The 16,535-nt window shown below is 50.0% G+C and overlaps 1 protein-coding gene across 1 annotated transcript in view; it reads left to right on the top strand.

Moving 5' to 3' along the window:
* Positions 1–11,947, top strand: part of LOC119931732 (myosin-3) — a 46,397-nt gene extending 34,450 nt beyond the window's left edge. Inside the window, exons 32-39 of the mRNA XM_038750603.1 lie at positions 2,085–2,393; positions 3,605–3,808; positions 3,893–4,018; positions 6,491–6,661; positions 8,387–8,491; positions 8,579–8,674; positions 8,765–8,902; positions 11,867–11,947. Coding sequence (XP_038606531.1) covers positions 2,085–2,393; positions 3,605–3,808; positions 3,893–4,018; positions 6,491–6,661; positions 8,387–8,491; positions 8,579–8,674; positions 8,765–8,902; positions 11,867–11,890 — 1,173 coding nt within the window. The 3' untranslated portion in view covers positions 11,891–11,947. The remainder of the gene's footprint in view (positions 1–2,084; positions 2,394–3,604; positions 3,809–3,892; positions 4,019–6,490; positions 6,662–8,386; positions 8,492–8,578; positions 8,675–8,764; positions 8,903–11,866) is intronic.
* The last annotated feature ends 4,588 nt before the right edge of the window (positions 11,948–16,535 follow it).

Below are 16,535 nucleotides of genomic sequence, written 5' to 3'. Positions count from 1 at the left end.
TAGTAAGCGCTTAATAAATGCCATCAACATCATTAATGCCTGTCTCATCCGTCAAATGGGAGACTGTGAGCCCCCGTGGGACAACCTGATCACCTTGTAACCTCCCCAGCGCTTAGAACGGTGCTTCGCACATAGTAAGCACTTAATACATGCTATTATTATTACTATTATCGTGCTCAGCTGACCCTCCGCTGAAGGCACCCGTCGTCTGAAGCCGCGGACACGGAGGGGGACGTCTCTAGACTGTAAGCTCGTTGAGGGCAGGGAATGTGTCTGTTTATTGTTATAGTGTACTCTCCCAAGTTCTCAGTAAAGTGCTCTGCACACAGTAAGCGCTCAATAAATACGGTTGAAGGAATGAACGGCCCGCGGAGCCAAAAGCCCGGGCCGGGCAATTCCGTCTTAAACTTCCAGAGCCATCTGTGAGCCCACTGTTTTTAGACTGTGAGCCCACTGTTGGGTAGGGACTGTCTCTATATGTTGCCAATTTGTACTTCCCAAGCGCTTAGTACAGTGCTCTGCACATAGTAAGCGCTCAATAAATACGATTGATGATGATGATGATGATGATCTGGCTTCCCAGGCCCCGCCAATCAATCAATCAATTGTATTTATTGAGTGCTTACGGTGTGCAGAGCACTGTACGAAGTCCTTGGACGAGTCCGATATGACACATTCCCTTACGGTCTAGAGGGGGAGATGGACTTTAATGGAATTAAATAAATTACGGATATGGACATAAGGGCTGTGGGGCTGGGAAGGGGGATGAATGACGGGAGCGAGTCAGGGTGGTGCAGAAGGGAGTGGAAGAAAAGGAAAAGATAGTCAGAATTCGAGTGTTTGGCAAACGGTTGGTCTGCTTGGGTCGATTCATTCATTAAATCATATTTATTGAGCGCTTACTGTGTGCAGAGCACTGGACTAAGCGCTTGGGAAGTCCAAGTCGGCAACATATAGAGACGGTCCCTACCCAACAACGGGCTCACAGTCTAGAAGGGGGAGACAGACAACCTAATCACCTTGTATCCCCCCCAGCGCTTAGAACAGTGCTTTGCACAGAGTAAGCGCTTAACAAATGCCATCATTGTTATTATTATTATAAAACAAAACATGTAGACAGATGTCAAAATCGTCAGAATAAATAGAATTAAAGCTGTAGGCACATCATTAAGCAGTGTGGGTCAGTGGAAAGAACATGGGCTTTGGAGTCAGAGGTCATGGGTTCAAACCCCGGCTCGGCCAATTGTCGGCTGTGTGACTTTGGGCAAGTCACTTCACTTCTCTGTGCCTCAGTTCCCTCATCTGGAAAATGGGGATTAAGACTGTGAGCCACCCCCCCCCACCCCCCGCCACACCGAGGGACAACCTGATCACCTTGTAACCTCCCCAGCACTTAGAACAGTGCTTTGCACATAATAAGCGCTTAATAAATGCCATCATCATCCATCATCATCCATCCCCCCATCTTACCTCCTTCCCTTTCCCACATTACCTGTATATATATATGTTTGTACATATTTATTACTCTATTTATTTATTTATTTTACTTGTACATATCTATTCTATTTATTTTATTTTGTTAGTATGTTTGGTTTTGTTCTCTGTCTCCCCCTTTTAGACTGTGAGCCCACTGTTGGGTAGGGACCGTCTCTATATGTTGCCAATTTGGACTTCCCAAGCGCTTAGTACAGTGCTGTGCACATAGTAAGCGCTCAATAAATATGATTGATGATGATGATGATGATCATCATCATCATCAAAATAGAATAGTAAATATGTACAAGTATTCACCTGCGGCTGAGAGAACCCTGCCCGCCTCCAGCCCCGATAGCAAGGCCGACCTGAGCCCGGGTCCCTCTTGACTCTTCCAAGCGCTTAGTACAGTTCTCGGCTAATAGTAAGCGTTCAATACATACCACTGATTGATTGGTGGGCTGTCAGCTCGTCGTGGGCCGGGATCACGTCAACCAACGGTGTTGTAGTGGACTCCCCCAAGCACCTAGTCCAGTGCTCTGCACACGGTAAGCGCTCAGCAAATAGCACCGATCTCAGCTGGCACTTACCTGCTTTCCTTCTTCCCCCAGGCGGCCCTGGAGCACGAGGAGGCCAAAATCCTCCGAGTCCAACTGGAACTGAACCAGGTGAAGTCCGACATCGATCGGAAGATCGCCGAGAAGGACGAGGAGATCGAGCAGCTGAAACGCAACTACCAGCGGACGGTGGAGACCATGCAGAGCGCTCTGGACGCCGAGATCCGCAGCCGGAACGAGGCCATCCGCATCAAGAAGAAGATGGAGGGCGACCTGAACGAGATCGAGGTCCAGCTGAGCCACGCCAACCGCCAGGCCGCCGAGGCCGTCAAACACTTCCGCAACGTCCAGGGGCAACTCAAGGTTTGGAAGGGGCCCGCCGACCCGTCCGCCCACCGCCCCACGAGCCACCGCTCCTGCTCACCTCTCACATCCTGTTAATAATAATAATAATTTGGGTATTTGTGAAGAGCTTACTATGTGCAAGCACTGTTCTAAGCGCTGGTGAAATTACGAGGTGATCAGGTTGTCCCATGTGAGGCTCACAGTCTTAATCCCCATTTTACAGATGAGGCAACTGAGGCACAGAGAAGTTAAGTGACTTGCCCAAAGTCACACAGCTGACAAGCAGTATATATGTTTGTACATATTTATTACTCTATTTATTTATTCATTTTACTTGTACATATCTATTCTATTTATTTTGTTTTGTTAGTATGTTTGGTTTTGTTCTCTGTCTCCCCCTTTTAGACTGTGAGCCCACTGTTGGGTAGGGACTGTCTCTATATGTTGCCAGCTTGTACTTTCCAAGCGCTTAGTACAGTGCTCTGCACACAGTAAGCGCTCAATACGATTGATGATGATGAAGCAGCAGAGCCGGGATTTGAACCCATGCCCTCTGGCTCCTAAGCCCGTGCTCTTTCCACTGAGCCATGCTGTTCCTTCCCCACTTCACCTTCCACTTCTCCCCATCACCTCCCGCTCCTTCCCATCACCTCCTGCTCCTCCCCGGCTCCTTCCCTCCTTCACCTTCCACTCCTCCCGCTTCTTCCTCACTTCACCTCCCACTTCCCTGTCCCCCCATTTTCCCGGGAGAACCTCCCCCAGCTAGAGAAGCAGCGTGGCTCAATGGAAAGAGCCCGGGCTTGGGAGTCAGAGGTCATGGGTTCAAATCCAGGCTCCACCAACTGTCGGCTGGGTGACCTTGGGCGAGTCACTTTGCTTCTCTGGGCCTCAGTGACCTCATCTGGTACATGGGGAGGAAGACTGTGAGCCCCCCGTGGGACAACCTGATCACATTGTGTCCTCCCCAGCGCTTAGAAGACTGCTTTGCATGTAGTAAGCGCTTAACAAATGCCATTACTATTATTATTATTATTATTGTTATTATTCCACAACACCTCCAACTGTTTCTTTGGTCCTTTTCCCTCCCATTATTGGGTGGGTACAACGAAAGGGAGAAGGCATGGCGACCTCAGGCATTCCCCTGGGGTGCTCCTGGTCCAAAGGGGCACAGCGTGGGTATCGCCCGCATACAGCACCCATGAGCTTCGCTCCTCATCTCTCCCGAGCAGGACACGCAGCTGCACCTGGACGATGCCCTCCGCGGACAGGAAGACCTGAAGGAGCAGCTGGCCATGGTGGAGCGCCGGGCCAACCTGCTGCAGGCCGAGGTGGAGGAGCTCCGCGCGGCCCTGGAGCAGACCGAGAGGAGCCGCAAGATCGCCGAGCAGGAGCTGCTGGACGCCAGCGAGCGCGTCCAGCTGCTGCACACCCAGGTGAGCGTCCCGGCGGACGGGGCGAGGGGCAAGGGGGGAGAGCGGCCCAAGAGCCGAGGCCAACGCGCTCCCTTCCCCTTTTAGAACACCAGCCTCATCCACACCAAGAAGAAGCTGGAGACCGACCTGACCCAGCTCCAGAGCGAAGTGGAGGATGCCTGCCGCGAGGCCAGGAACGCCGAAGAGAAAGCCAAGAAGGCCATCACCGACGTACGTGGGGCCCCGTTCGTCCCGGGGCCTTCGCTGGCCCGTGGCCCACCGGGGCCTCTCCTTCTTTCGGGCTAAGGGAGTCCATGGCGGATGATTTGGCCCCCACCCACTCTATCCCAGCTGGCTCCCTCCCTGAAGGCACGACACGGGGCCAGCTAAGGGAATGCCTCGTGGATGGGCCGTCTTGTCCGCCCAAGGGTGACACAAAACAGTCTTTTAATCAATCAATCAATCAATCGTATTTATTGAGCGCTTACTATGTGCAGAGCACTGGACTAAGCGCTTGGGAAGTACAAATTGGCAACACATAGAGACAGACTGTGAGCCCACTGTTGGGTAGGGACTGTCTCTATATGTTACCAATTTGTACTTCCCAAGCGCTTAGTACAGTGCTCTGCACATAGTAAGCGCTCAATAAATACGATTGATGATGACAAAACACACACAAACACACACACATTCTCCAAGGGACTTGGTGGCCTGCTGAAAAGGCAAAAAAGGAGGCCCGCCAGACGTGCATCTCCTATGCATCCGCTCTCCCTCCAAAGCCCACAGCCTTCACCTCAACTCTTGCCTCCCACTCCTCCCCATCACCTCCCACTCAACTCTCACTTCCAGCTTCTTCCCCATGGAGCAGCAGCGTGGCTCAGTGGAAAGAGCCTGGCCTTGGGAGTCAGAGGTCATGGGTTCTAATCCCGGCTCCACCACTTGTCAGCTGGGTGACCTTGGGCAAGTCAATTCACTTCTCTGAACCTCAGTTACCTCATCTGGAAAGGGGATAATAATAATAATAATAATGATGGCATTTATTAAGCGCTTACTATGTGCAAAGCACTGTTGTAAGCACTGGGAGGGATACAAGTAATCAGGTTGTCCCGCACGGGGCTCACAGTCTTAATCCCCATTTTACAGATGAGGTAACTGAGGCACAGAGAAGCTAAGTGACTTGCCCTAAGTTACACAGCTGACAAGTGGTGGAGCCGGGATTTGAACCCATGACCTCTGACTCCAAAGCCCGGGCTCTTTCCACTAAGCCATGCTGCTTCTCTGATTAACCCGATTTGCTTGTACTCCCCCACCGTGCTTAGAACAGTGCCTGGCACATAGTGAGGACTTAACAAATACCCCAGGGCTTAGTGCAGTGCCTGCACACAGTAAGCGCTTAGTACATACCACAGTTATTATTAGAGCTCTCCCCTGCTGAAGCCCAGGGGCCCTCTGGGCCATTTTCCAGGGATGCTCACTCCGTGCCTCTGTCTCTTGATGCCCTGCTGGACTATGAGAACCCCAGTCGTTCATTCATTCAATCGTCTTTATTGAGCGCTTACTGTGTGCAGAGCACCGTACTAAGCGCTCGGGAAGTCCAAGTTGGCAACATAGAGAGAAGCAGCGTGGCTCAGTGGAAAAGAGCCCGGGCTTTGGAGTCAGAGGTCATGGGTTCAAATCCCGGCTCCGCCCATTGTCAGCTGCGTGACTTTGGGCAAGTCACTTCACTTCTCTGGGCCTCAGTTACCTCATCTGTAAAATGGGGATGAAGAATGGGAGCCCCACGGGGGACAACCTGATCACCTTGCATCCTCCCCAGCGCTTAGAACGTGATTTTGCACATAGTAAGCGCTTAACTAATACCAAAATGATTATTATTATTATTATATAGAGACAGTCCCTACCCAACAGTGGGATCACAGTCTAGAAGACTAGAAGTCCCCCTCTGGGGTGGTCCCCCAGCCCCCTCACCGCCCCCAGGGCTCTGACCACCAGAGTCCAGCCTCCGGCCATAAAGCGGTGGCCATTCTCATCATCATCATCATCAATCGTATTTATTGAGCGCTTACTATGTGCAGAGCACTGTACTAAGCGCTTGGGAAGTACAAATTGGCAACATATAGAGACAGTCCCTACCCAACAGTGGGCCCACAGTCTAAAAGGGGGAGACAGAGAACAAAACCAAACATACTAACAAATTAAAATAAATAGAATAGATATGTACAAGCAAAATAAATAGAGTAATAAATATGTACAAACATATATACAGATATACAGGTGCTGTGGGGAAGGGAAGGAGGTAAGATGAGGGGGATGGAGGGGGGGCGAGGGGGAGAGGAAGGAAGGGGCTCAGTCTGGGAAGGCCGCCTGGAGGAGGTGAGCTCTCAGCAGGGCCTTGAAGGGAGGAAGAACATTCTGAAATGTTTTTTACCTTCCCCCTCCTCGAGATGCTCCTATCAAAATCCAACTTCCTCTCCTTCCCTCTCCGGGGCCTCCTCCGTTGCCCCTTCGCCGGGTCGGCGGTGCCTCTGGGCCCTCGGCGGGGTCGGCCGGGCTCCGGGACCGTCTCCTGGGCCCCGGACCGGCAGGGAGCTGGCCGCTGATGTGATCCAATTTGTACTTCCCAAGCGCTTAGTCCAGTGCTCCGCACATAGTAAGCGCTCAATAAATACGATTGATGATGATGATGATGATCTGTGTTTTCAGGCCGCCATGATGGCCGAGGAGCTGAAGAAGGAGCAGGACACCAGTGCCCACCTGGAGAGGATGAAGAAGAACATGGAGCAGACGGTGAAGGACCTCCAACATCGCCTGGACGAGGCCGAGCAGCTGGCCCTCAAGGGGGGCAAGAAGCAGATCCAGAAACTGGAGGCTCGGGTACCTACTACTGACGCTACTATTATCATCATCATCATCAATCGTATTTATTGAGCGCTTACTGTGTGCAGAGCACTGGACTAAGCGCTTGGGAAGTACAAGTTGGCAACTTAGAGAGACAGAATTACAACTATACTATTACAACTGCTACTACTAGAGAAGCAGCGTGGCCCCATGGAAAGAGCCCGGGCTTTGGAGTCAGATGTCATGGGTTCAAATCCCGGCTCTGCCGCTTATCAGCTGGGTGACTTTGGGCAGGTCACTTCACTTCTCTGGGCCTCAGTTCCCTCACCTGGAAAATGGGGATTAAAACTGTGAGGCCCCCCTTGGGACAACCTGATCACCTTGTGACCTCCCCAGCGCTTAGAACAGTGCTTTGCACATAGTAAGCGCTTAAGAAATACCATCATTATTATGATTATCCGCGCTTAGAACAGTGCTTTGCACATAGTAAGCACTTAACAAATACCATTATTATTATTATCAGCGCTTAGAACAGTGCTTTACAAATAGTAAGCGCTTAACAAATACCATCATTATTATTATTATCAGAGCTTAGAACAGGTCTTTGCACATAGTAAGTGCCTAACAAATGCCATCATTATTATTATTATCAGCGCTTAGAACAGTGCTTTGCACATAGTAAGCGCTTAACAAATGCCATCATTATTATTATCAGTGCTTAGAACAGTGCTTTGCACATAGTAAGCGCTTAACAAATACCATCATTATTATTATTATCAGCGCTTAGAAGAGTGCTTTGCACATAGTAAGCACTTAACAAATACCATCATTGTTATTATTATCAGCGCTTAGAACAGTGTTTTACACAAAGTAAGTGCTTAACAAATGCCATCATTATTATTATTATCAGTGCTTAGAACGGTGCTTTACACATAGTAAGCACTTAACAAATACCATCATTATTATTATTATCAGCACTTAGAACAGTGCTTTGCACATAGTAAGTGCTTAACAAATGCCATCATTATTATTATCAGTGCTTAGAACAGTGCTTTGTGCATAGTAAGTGCTTAACAAATACCAATACCATCATTATTATTATCAGCGCTTAGAACATTGCTTTGCACATAGTAAGCGCTTAACAAATACCATCATTATTATTATCAGCGCTTAGTACAGTGCTTTGCACAAAGTAAGCGCTTAACAAATTCCTTTATTATTATCAACGCTTAGAACAGTGCTTTACACATAGTAAGAGCTTAGCATATACCATCATTATTATTATCAGCGTTTAGAACTGTGCTTTGCACATAGTAAGCACTTAATACCATCATTATTATTATTACTACTACCTGTATTACTTTCTGCTTCTACTACTATTTCTACAACTACTAATACTATTACTGCTGCTCCTATTTCTACAATTTCTACGACTGCTACACCTCTTTCTAGTATTACTATAATTCAACTAAACTCCTCCTCCCCCTACTACAAATAGCAACACTACCGCTAGCGAAGTCACGGTTTTGACTGAGCTCCTGCTGGGAGCAACACACCGTACTAAGCGCCGGGGAGAAGAAAACCCCTTCCTCCAGCTCTTCCATTCATTCATTCAGTCAGTCGTATTTACTGAGCGCTTACTGTGTGCGGAGCACTGTACTAAGCGCTTGGGAAGTGCAAGTTGGCAACGTATAGAGACGGTTCCTACCCAACAACGGTCTAGAATCAGGCCGACGTCTCCGTTCTTCCTCCCCGCTCCAGATCCGAGAGTTGGAAGCCGAACTGGAAGGGGAGCAGAAGCGAAACACGGAGAACGTCAAGGGTCTCCGGAAATACGAGCGCAGGGTTAAGGAATTGACATACCAGGTAAGTGGGGGCGGGAAAGAGGGGTGCTCTGGGGCAGTTTGGGTCTCGGTTGGTACCAAGCCCCCCTTTAACCGCTGCTCTCCTTAGGGCGAGGAGGATCGGAAAAACGTCCTCCGGCTCCAGGACCTGGTGGACAAACTTCAAGTGAAGGTGAAATCCTACAAGCGACAAGCTGAGGAAGCGGTGAGTCCCTCTGAGCTGAGATTGGGAAACTCTCCGCCGGTCCGGGCATCCGTCCGGGTTTGCCGACCGCCCGCCTCTCCTCTGTTTCAGGACGAACAGGCCAACGTCCACCTCACCAAATTCCGGAAAGCGCAGCACGAGCTGGAGGAGGCCGAGGAGCGGGCAGACATCGCCGAGTCACAAGTTAACAAGCTCCGGGCCAAAACCCGGGACTTCACCTCCACCCGGGTGAGCCGCCGGCCTGGAAGTTGGGGGGCAGAGGGACAAGGGCCGAAGTCCGGGAAGCGGCGCGTGGCCTAGCGGGAAAAGCCCGGGCCTGGGCCTTCCGAGGGCCTGGTTTCCAAAACCTAGCTCTACCACCTCCCTGTTGGGTGACCTCAGGCAGGTCACTTCACTTCTCTAGGCCTCAGTTTTCTCATCTGTCGAATGAGGATTCGATCCCTGATTTCCCTGCCCCATGGAGCCCCATAGTAATAATAATGATGGTATTTGTTAAGTGCTTATTCATTCATTCATTCCTTCAGTCGTATTTATTGAGCGCTTACTGTGTGCAGAGCACTGTACTAGGCGCTTGGGAAGTACAAGTTGGCAACGTATAGAGACGGTCCCTACCCAACAGCGGGCTCACAGTCTAGAAGGCGGATACAGACAACAAAACAAATTAACAAAATAAATAGAATAAATATGCACAAATAAAATAAATAGAGTAATAAATTCGTACAAATATATATACAGGTGTTGTGGGGAGGGGAATATGTGTGACACACTGTTCTAAGTGCTGGGGGGATACAAGTTCCCTCTTCTAGACTGTGAGCCCGTTGTTGGGTAGGGACCGTCTCTTTATGCTGCCAACTTGTACTTCCCAAGCGCTTAGTCCAGTGTTCTGCACAAAGTAAGCGCTCAATAAATACGATCGAATGAATGAATGAATGAATACAAGGTGATCAGGTTGTCCCACGTGGGGCTCACAGTCTTAATCCCCATTTTAGGGATGAGTTCACTGAGGCACAGAGAAGTTAAGTGGCTTGCCCAAGGTCACACAGATGACAAGTGGCTGAGCCGGGACTCAAACCCATGACCTGTGACTCCAAAGCCCGTGCTCTTTTCCCTGAGCCACACTGTTTCCCATGTTGGGCAGGGACTGAGCCTGACCTCATAATAATAATTATGGTACTTGTTAAGCTCTTATTGGATGCCAAGCACTGTTCTAAGCCCTGGGGGACATTCAATCTCATCAGGTTGACTACAGTCCATGTGCCACACGGGGTTCAGTGTCTTAATCCCCATTTATAGATGAGGGAACTGAGGTCCAGAGAAGTGAAGTGACTTGCCCAAGGTCACTCAGCAGGCAAGGGGTGGAGCCAGGATTAGAACCCAGTTCCCTGTAACTCCCAGGCCTGGGCTCTAGCCACTAGGCCACGCTGCTTCCCTGATCTCCCTTCATTAAGATTAACAGCCGCTTGGGTAGAACTGCGCTTAGTACAGTGCTCTGCGCACAGTAATCAATCAATCAATCAATCGTATTTATTGAGCGCTTACTATGTGCAGAGCACTGTACTAAGCGCTTGGGAAGTACAAATTGGCATCACATAGAGACAGTCCCTACCCAACAGTGGGCTCACAGTCTAAAAGGGGGAGACAGAGAACAGAACCAAACATACCAACAAAATAAAATAAGTAGGATAGAAATGTACAAGTAAAATAAATAAATAAATAAATAAATAAATAGAGTAATAAATATGTACAACCATATATACATATATACAGGTGCTGTGGGGAAGGGAAGGAGGTAAGACGGGGGGATGGAGAGGGGGACGAGGGGGAGAGGAAAGAAGGGGCTCAGTCTGGGAAGGCCTCCTGGAGGAGGTGAGCTCTCAGCAGGGCCTTGAAGGGAGGAAGAGAGCTAGATTGGCGGATGGGCAGAGGGAGGGCATTCCAGGCCCGGGGGAGGACGTGGGCCGGGGGTCGATGGCGGGACAGGCGAGAGCGAGGTACGGTGAGGAGATTAGTGGTGGAGGAGCGGAGGGTGCGGGCTGGGCTGGAGAAGGAGAGAAGGGAGGTGAGGTAGGAGGGGGCGAGGGGATGGACAGCCTGGAAGCCCAGGGTGAGGAGTTTCTGCCTGATGCGCAGATTGATCGGTAGCCATTGGAGGTTTTTGAGGAGGGGAGTAATATGTCCAGAGCGTTTCTGGACAAAGATAATCCGGGCAGCAGCATGAAGTATGGATTGAAGTGGAGAGAGACACGAGGATGGGAGATCAGAGAGAAGGCTAGTGCAGTAGTCCAGACGGGATAGGATGAGATCCTATCCCAGTAAGCGCTCAATAAATATGATTGAATTAATAAATGAATGAATGAATGCCCAAAGGGACATAATTCATCTGATCTCCTGGGGTCTTCGGGATTTTTGGGGAGGGCTGCAGCTCTGGCTTCCCAGGTTCTTGGGGGGGGGGGGCCCTTGAGGGTCACCACCCTCAGCTTGGCGTGCAAGAAAAAGCATACCTTATATGCCAGGAAAGGAACTGCCTGAGCAAGGGAGATTCCGCTTCCTTCGGGCCACCATAAAAACCTTGTCCCCGCGCTTTGGAGTCAGAAGTCATGGGTTCAAACCCCGGCTCCGCCAGTTGTCAGCTGTGTGACTTTGGGCAAGTCACCTCACTTCTCTGGGCCTCAGTACCTCATCTGTAAAATGGGGATTAAGACTGTGAGCCTCCTGTGGGACAACCTGATCACCTCGTAAGCTCCCCAGCGCTTAGAACAGTGCTTTGCACATAGTATCCCGACTCCGCCAATTGTCAGCTGTGTGACTTTGGGCAAGTCACTTCAGTTCTCTGGTCCTCAGTTCCCTCATCTGTAAAATGGGGATTAAGACTGTGAGCGCCCCCCCCCCCCCCCCGCCCGCCGGGGGACAATCTGATCTCCTTGTAACCTCCCCAGCGCTTAGAACAGTGCTTTGCACATAGTAAGCGCTTAACAAATGCCATTATTATTATAGTAAGCGCTTAATAAATGCTTTGTTTTGTTGCCCGTCTCCCCCTTCTAGACTGTGAGCCCGCTGCTGGGTAGGGACCGTCTCTATATGTTGCCAACTTGTACTTCCCAAGCGCGTAGTAAGTGCTCAATAAATACGATTGAATGAATGAATGAATAAATGCCATCATTATTGTTACTATTATTATTATTCCCTTTTTAGGTCGTGCACGAAACCCAAGAGTGATGGATCGCCTCCTGAGGAGGAACAGAAAATAGACACAATGTGTATTTTCCTGGCCCCGACTGGGTGACTCTCTGCCACCTGCCAATTTGTCTTCTTCAAAAGAAACAATAAAGGGTGCTTTCCCACTCTGGGTTTTCATCGGGTTTTTTTCCGCGGGTTGCCAGGAGGATCCTGGAGAAGGGAGACTTGGGAGGGAGTGGGTGGAGAGAGGTGGGGAGGAAGAGGAGGGACATGGGGAGAGGTTCGGCGGAGGTGGGTGCGAGAGGGGAGTCGTCGGCCGCCCCCAAACCCCCATGTAATAATGACATTTGTTAAGTGCTTACTATGTGCAAAGCACTGTTCTAAGCGCTGGGGGGGGGGGATACAAGGTGATCAGGTTGTCCCACGTGGGGCTCACAGTCTTAATCCCCATTTTACAGCTGAGGGAACTGAGGCTCAGAGAAGTTAAGTGACTTGCCCAAGGTCACACAGCAGACATGTGGCAGAGCCGGGATTCGAACCCATCCTCATCTTCGCCCCCCAGTCTCTGGCTCTTCCCTCCCTCCAGATTAGGGTGACCAGTCGTTTGGCCTGCAGTTGGTCTTCCCCCTGCCCCTTCCGGTCAGTATCTTTATGTCGGAGGCCCAGACTCCCTCGGACACGACTCGGATCCGTGTTCGGGCTGTGTCTGGGGCCTGGAGAAGAATGGAGGGCTGAGGACCTGGGGTCAAAGGGCGGGACGGTCGGGGCCGTTGGGGTGGTTACGTGGCACCCGGCCTGACCTCATGGGCGTCCGTGGGTCCGGGATCCGCATCCCTAAGCGCTCTATCTTCAAAGCCCTACTGAAACTGCACCTCCTCCCGGATGCCTTCCCTGACTAAACTCTCTCCCTATCCCATCTTATTTTCATCATCAATCGTATTTATTGAGCGCTTACTATGTGCAGAGCACTGTACTAAGCGCTTGGGAAGTACAAATTGGCAACATATAGAGACAGTCCCTACCCAACAGTGGGCTCACAGTTTCCCTTCCTGCATTCTCAACCACGCACCTAGTTCCACCCCGTAAACATTCAAGTATGGAAAGAGCCCGGGCTTTGGAGTCCGAGTTCAGGAGTTCGAATCCCAGCTCCGCCAATTGTCAGCTGTATGACTTTGGGCAAGTTCTCTGTGCCTCAGTTCCCTCGTCTGTAAAATGGGGATTAAGATTGTGGGCCCCCCGTGGGACAACCTGATCATCTTGTAACCCCAGCGCTTAGAACAGTTCTTTGCACGTAGTAAGTGCTTAATAAATGCCATTATAAATAAAATAAATAAATCCCTGGATCCCGCCGCCCTAGAAGGGGATGCCCACTGTTGGGTAGGGACCGTCTCTATATGTTGCCAACTTGGACTTCCCAAGCGCTTAGTCCAGTGCTTGGCACACAGTAAGCGCTCAATAAATATGATGAATGACCAGAGTCTGGACAGGGGGCCGGGGGCCCGCGCTGGCCACCGGAGAAGACGCCTGCCCTTATGAGGAGAAAAACCCGTCCCTCGAGCCGGGACGTGCAGCACAGGTGTCTTCCTTCGCCCGGATCAGCGTGGCAGCTGGGATCCGGGGAATGTGCCCAGGAAATCTTTCCGGCCCCAGAGAGGGCTTAGTGTCACCCTGCCCCGCAGTTGGCCTGGGCTAAAAGCAAACCTCTCCCTCCTCCTCCTCCTTCTCCCGATCCAGTTACCCACAGGGATGCCAGAGACATTCCCAGGCCTCTAAAAGCGCCCTTGCTATTTTTATCCAAGATGTTTTCGGCTTTTATGGCAGCTTTCCCCAAGGCAGGTGGAGACTCCAAGGAGCCCCCCAGCTCCCAATTTGAGCCCTCAGGCATTCCCACATTGCCATCTTAGTCCACCCTGTCAAATCTCCTCTGAGGAGCTCTGACCTTCTCGGTCGGTCGATCAAATTTCCCCTTCTGCACCCCCTGAAGAGGGGAAGGGGGGTGGGCTTACCTCGGATTCGGAGAGACGGGGCCTGAAGACCCCCTCCGTGACCTTGGGAGAGCCTGAAGGAAGCAGGAGAAGCAGTGTGGCCCAGTGGGTAGAGCACAGGCTCCGGAGTCAGGAAGACCCGGTTTCCAATAGAGAAGCAGCGGGGCTCAATGGCTTTGGAGTCAGAGGTCATGGGTTCAAATCCCAGTTCCGCCACTTCATCATGAATCGTATTTATTGAGCGCTTACTGTGTGCAGAGCACTGGACTAAGCGCTTGGGAAGTCCAAATTGGCAACATATAGAGACAGTCCCTACCCAACAGTGGGCTCACAGGCTAAAAGGGGGAGACAGAGAACAAAACCAAACACACTAACAAAATAAAATAAATAGAATAGATATGTACAAGTAAAATAAATAAACAGAGTAGTAAATATGTACAAACATATATACATATATACAGCCACTTGTCAGCTGTGTGGCTATGGGCAAGTCACTTCACTTCTCTGGGCCTCAGTTACCTCATCTGGAAAATGGGGATTAAGACTGTGAGCCCCCCGTGGGACAACCTGATCACCTTGTAACCTTCCCAGCGCTTAGAACAGTGCTTCGCACATAGTAAGTGCTTAACAAATGCCAACATTATTATTATTTGGGCATTCATTCATTCAGTCGTATTTATTGAGTGCTCACTGTGCACAGAGCACTGTACTAAGCGCTTGGAAAGTTGGCAACATATAGAGACGGTCCCTACCCAACAGTGAGCTCACAGTCTAGAAGTCACTTAACTTCTCTGTGCCTCAGTTACCTCATCTGGAAAATGGGGATTAGCACTGTGAGCCCCCTGAGGGACAACCTGATCACCCAGTGCTTTGCATATAGTAAGCGCTCAGCAAATACCATTATTATTATTATTATTGTAACCTCCCTAGTGCTTAGAATAGAGCTTTGCATGTAGTAAGCGCTTAATAAATGCCATTATTATTATTATTATTCCAATCCCGGCTCCACCATTTGTCTGCCGTGTGACACTGGACGAGTCACTTCTCTTCTCTGTGCCTCAGTTACCTCATCTGGAAAATGGGGATTGAGACTGTGAGCCCCCTGAGGGACAACCTGATCACCTTGTAACCTCCCCAGTGCTTAGAACAGAGCTTTGCATGTAGTAAGCGCTTAATAAATGCCATTATCATTATTATTATTCCAATCCCGGCTCCACCATTTGTCTGCCGTGTGACACTGGAAGAGTCACTTCACTTCTCTGTGCCTCAGTTACCTCATCTGGAAAATGGGGATTAAGACTGTGAGCCCCCCGAGGGACAACCTGATCACCCTGTAACCTCCCCAGTGCTTAGAACAGTGCTTTGCATGTAGTAAGTGCTTAATAAATGCCATTATTATTATTATTAGTCCAATCCCGCCTCCACCATTTGTCTGCCATGTGACACTGAACGAGTCACTTCACTTCTCTGTGCCTCAGTTACCTCATCTGGAAAATGGGGGTGAAGACTGTGAGCTCCCCGAGGGACAACCTGATCACCTTGTAACCTCCCCAGTGTTTAGAACAGAGCTTTGCATGTAGTAAGCGCTTAATAAATGCCATTATTATTATTATTAGTCCAATCCCGCCTCCACCATTTGTCTGCCATGTGACACTGGACGAGTCACTTCACTTCTCTGTGCCTCAGTTACCTCATCTGGAAAATGGGGGTGAAGACTGTGAGCTCCCCGAGGGACAACCTGATCACCTTGTAACCTCCCCAGTGTTTAGAACAGAGCTTTGCATGTAGTAAGCACTTAATAAATGCCATTATTATTATTATTATTCCAATCCCAGCTCCACCATTTGTCTGCCGTGTGACACTGGACGAGTCACTTCACTTCTCTGTGCCTCAGTTACCTCATCTGGAAAATGGGGATTAAGACTGTGAGCTCCCCAAGGGACAACCTGATCACCTTGTAACCTCCCCAATGCTTAGAACAGAACTTTGCATGTAGTAAGCTCTTAATAAATGCCATTATTATTATTATTATTATTCCAATCCCGGCTCCACCATTTGTCTGCCGTGTGACACTGGATGAGTCACTTCACTTCTCCGTGCCTCAATTACCTCATCTGGAAAATGGGGATTAAGGCTGTGAGCCCCATGTGGGACAAGGAGAAGCAGCGTGGCCTAGTGGATAGAATGCCAGCCTGTGAGTCAGAAGGACCTGGGTTCTAGTCCCGGCTCCGTCACTTATCTGCTGTGTGACCTTAAACGAGTCATTTCACTTCTCTGTGCCTCATTTCCCTCATCTGTAAAAAGGCTGTGAGCCCCATGTGGGACATGGACTGTGTCCAACCTGATCACCATGAATCCAGCCCAGTGCTTAGTAATAATAATAATAATAATAATGATGGCATTTGTTAAGTGCTTACTATGTGCAAAGCACTGTTCTAAAACTCTGGGGAGGTTACAAGGTGATCAGGTTGTCCCACGGGGGGGCTCACAGTCTTTATCCCCATTTTCGAGATGAGGGAACTGAGGCCCAGAGAAGTGAAGTGACTTGCCCAAAGTCACACAGCTGACAGGTGGCGGAGCCAGGATTTGAACCCATGACCTCTGACTCTAAAGCCCGGGCTCTTTCCACTGAGCCACGCTGCTTTTCTAGTACAGCTTCGCTTAGTACAGTGTCTGGCACATAGTAAGCACTGTACAAA

This window comes from Tachyglossus aculeatus, chromosome 8, assembly GCF_015852505.1.
Source record: "Tachyglossus aculeatus isolate mTacAcu1 chromosome 8, mTacAcu1.pri, whole genome shotgun sequence".
NCBI lineage: Eukaryota > Metazoa > Chordata > Mammalia > Monotremata > Tachyglossidae > Tachyglossus > Tachyglossus aculeatus.
Note: the sequence above shows the minus strand (reverse complement) of the source record. Positions and strands in the feature narration are given on the sequence as shown.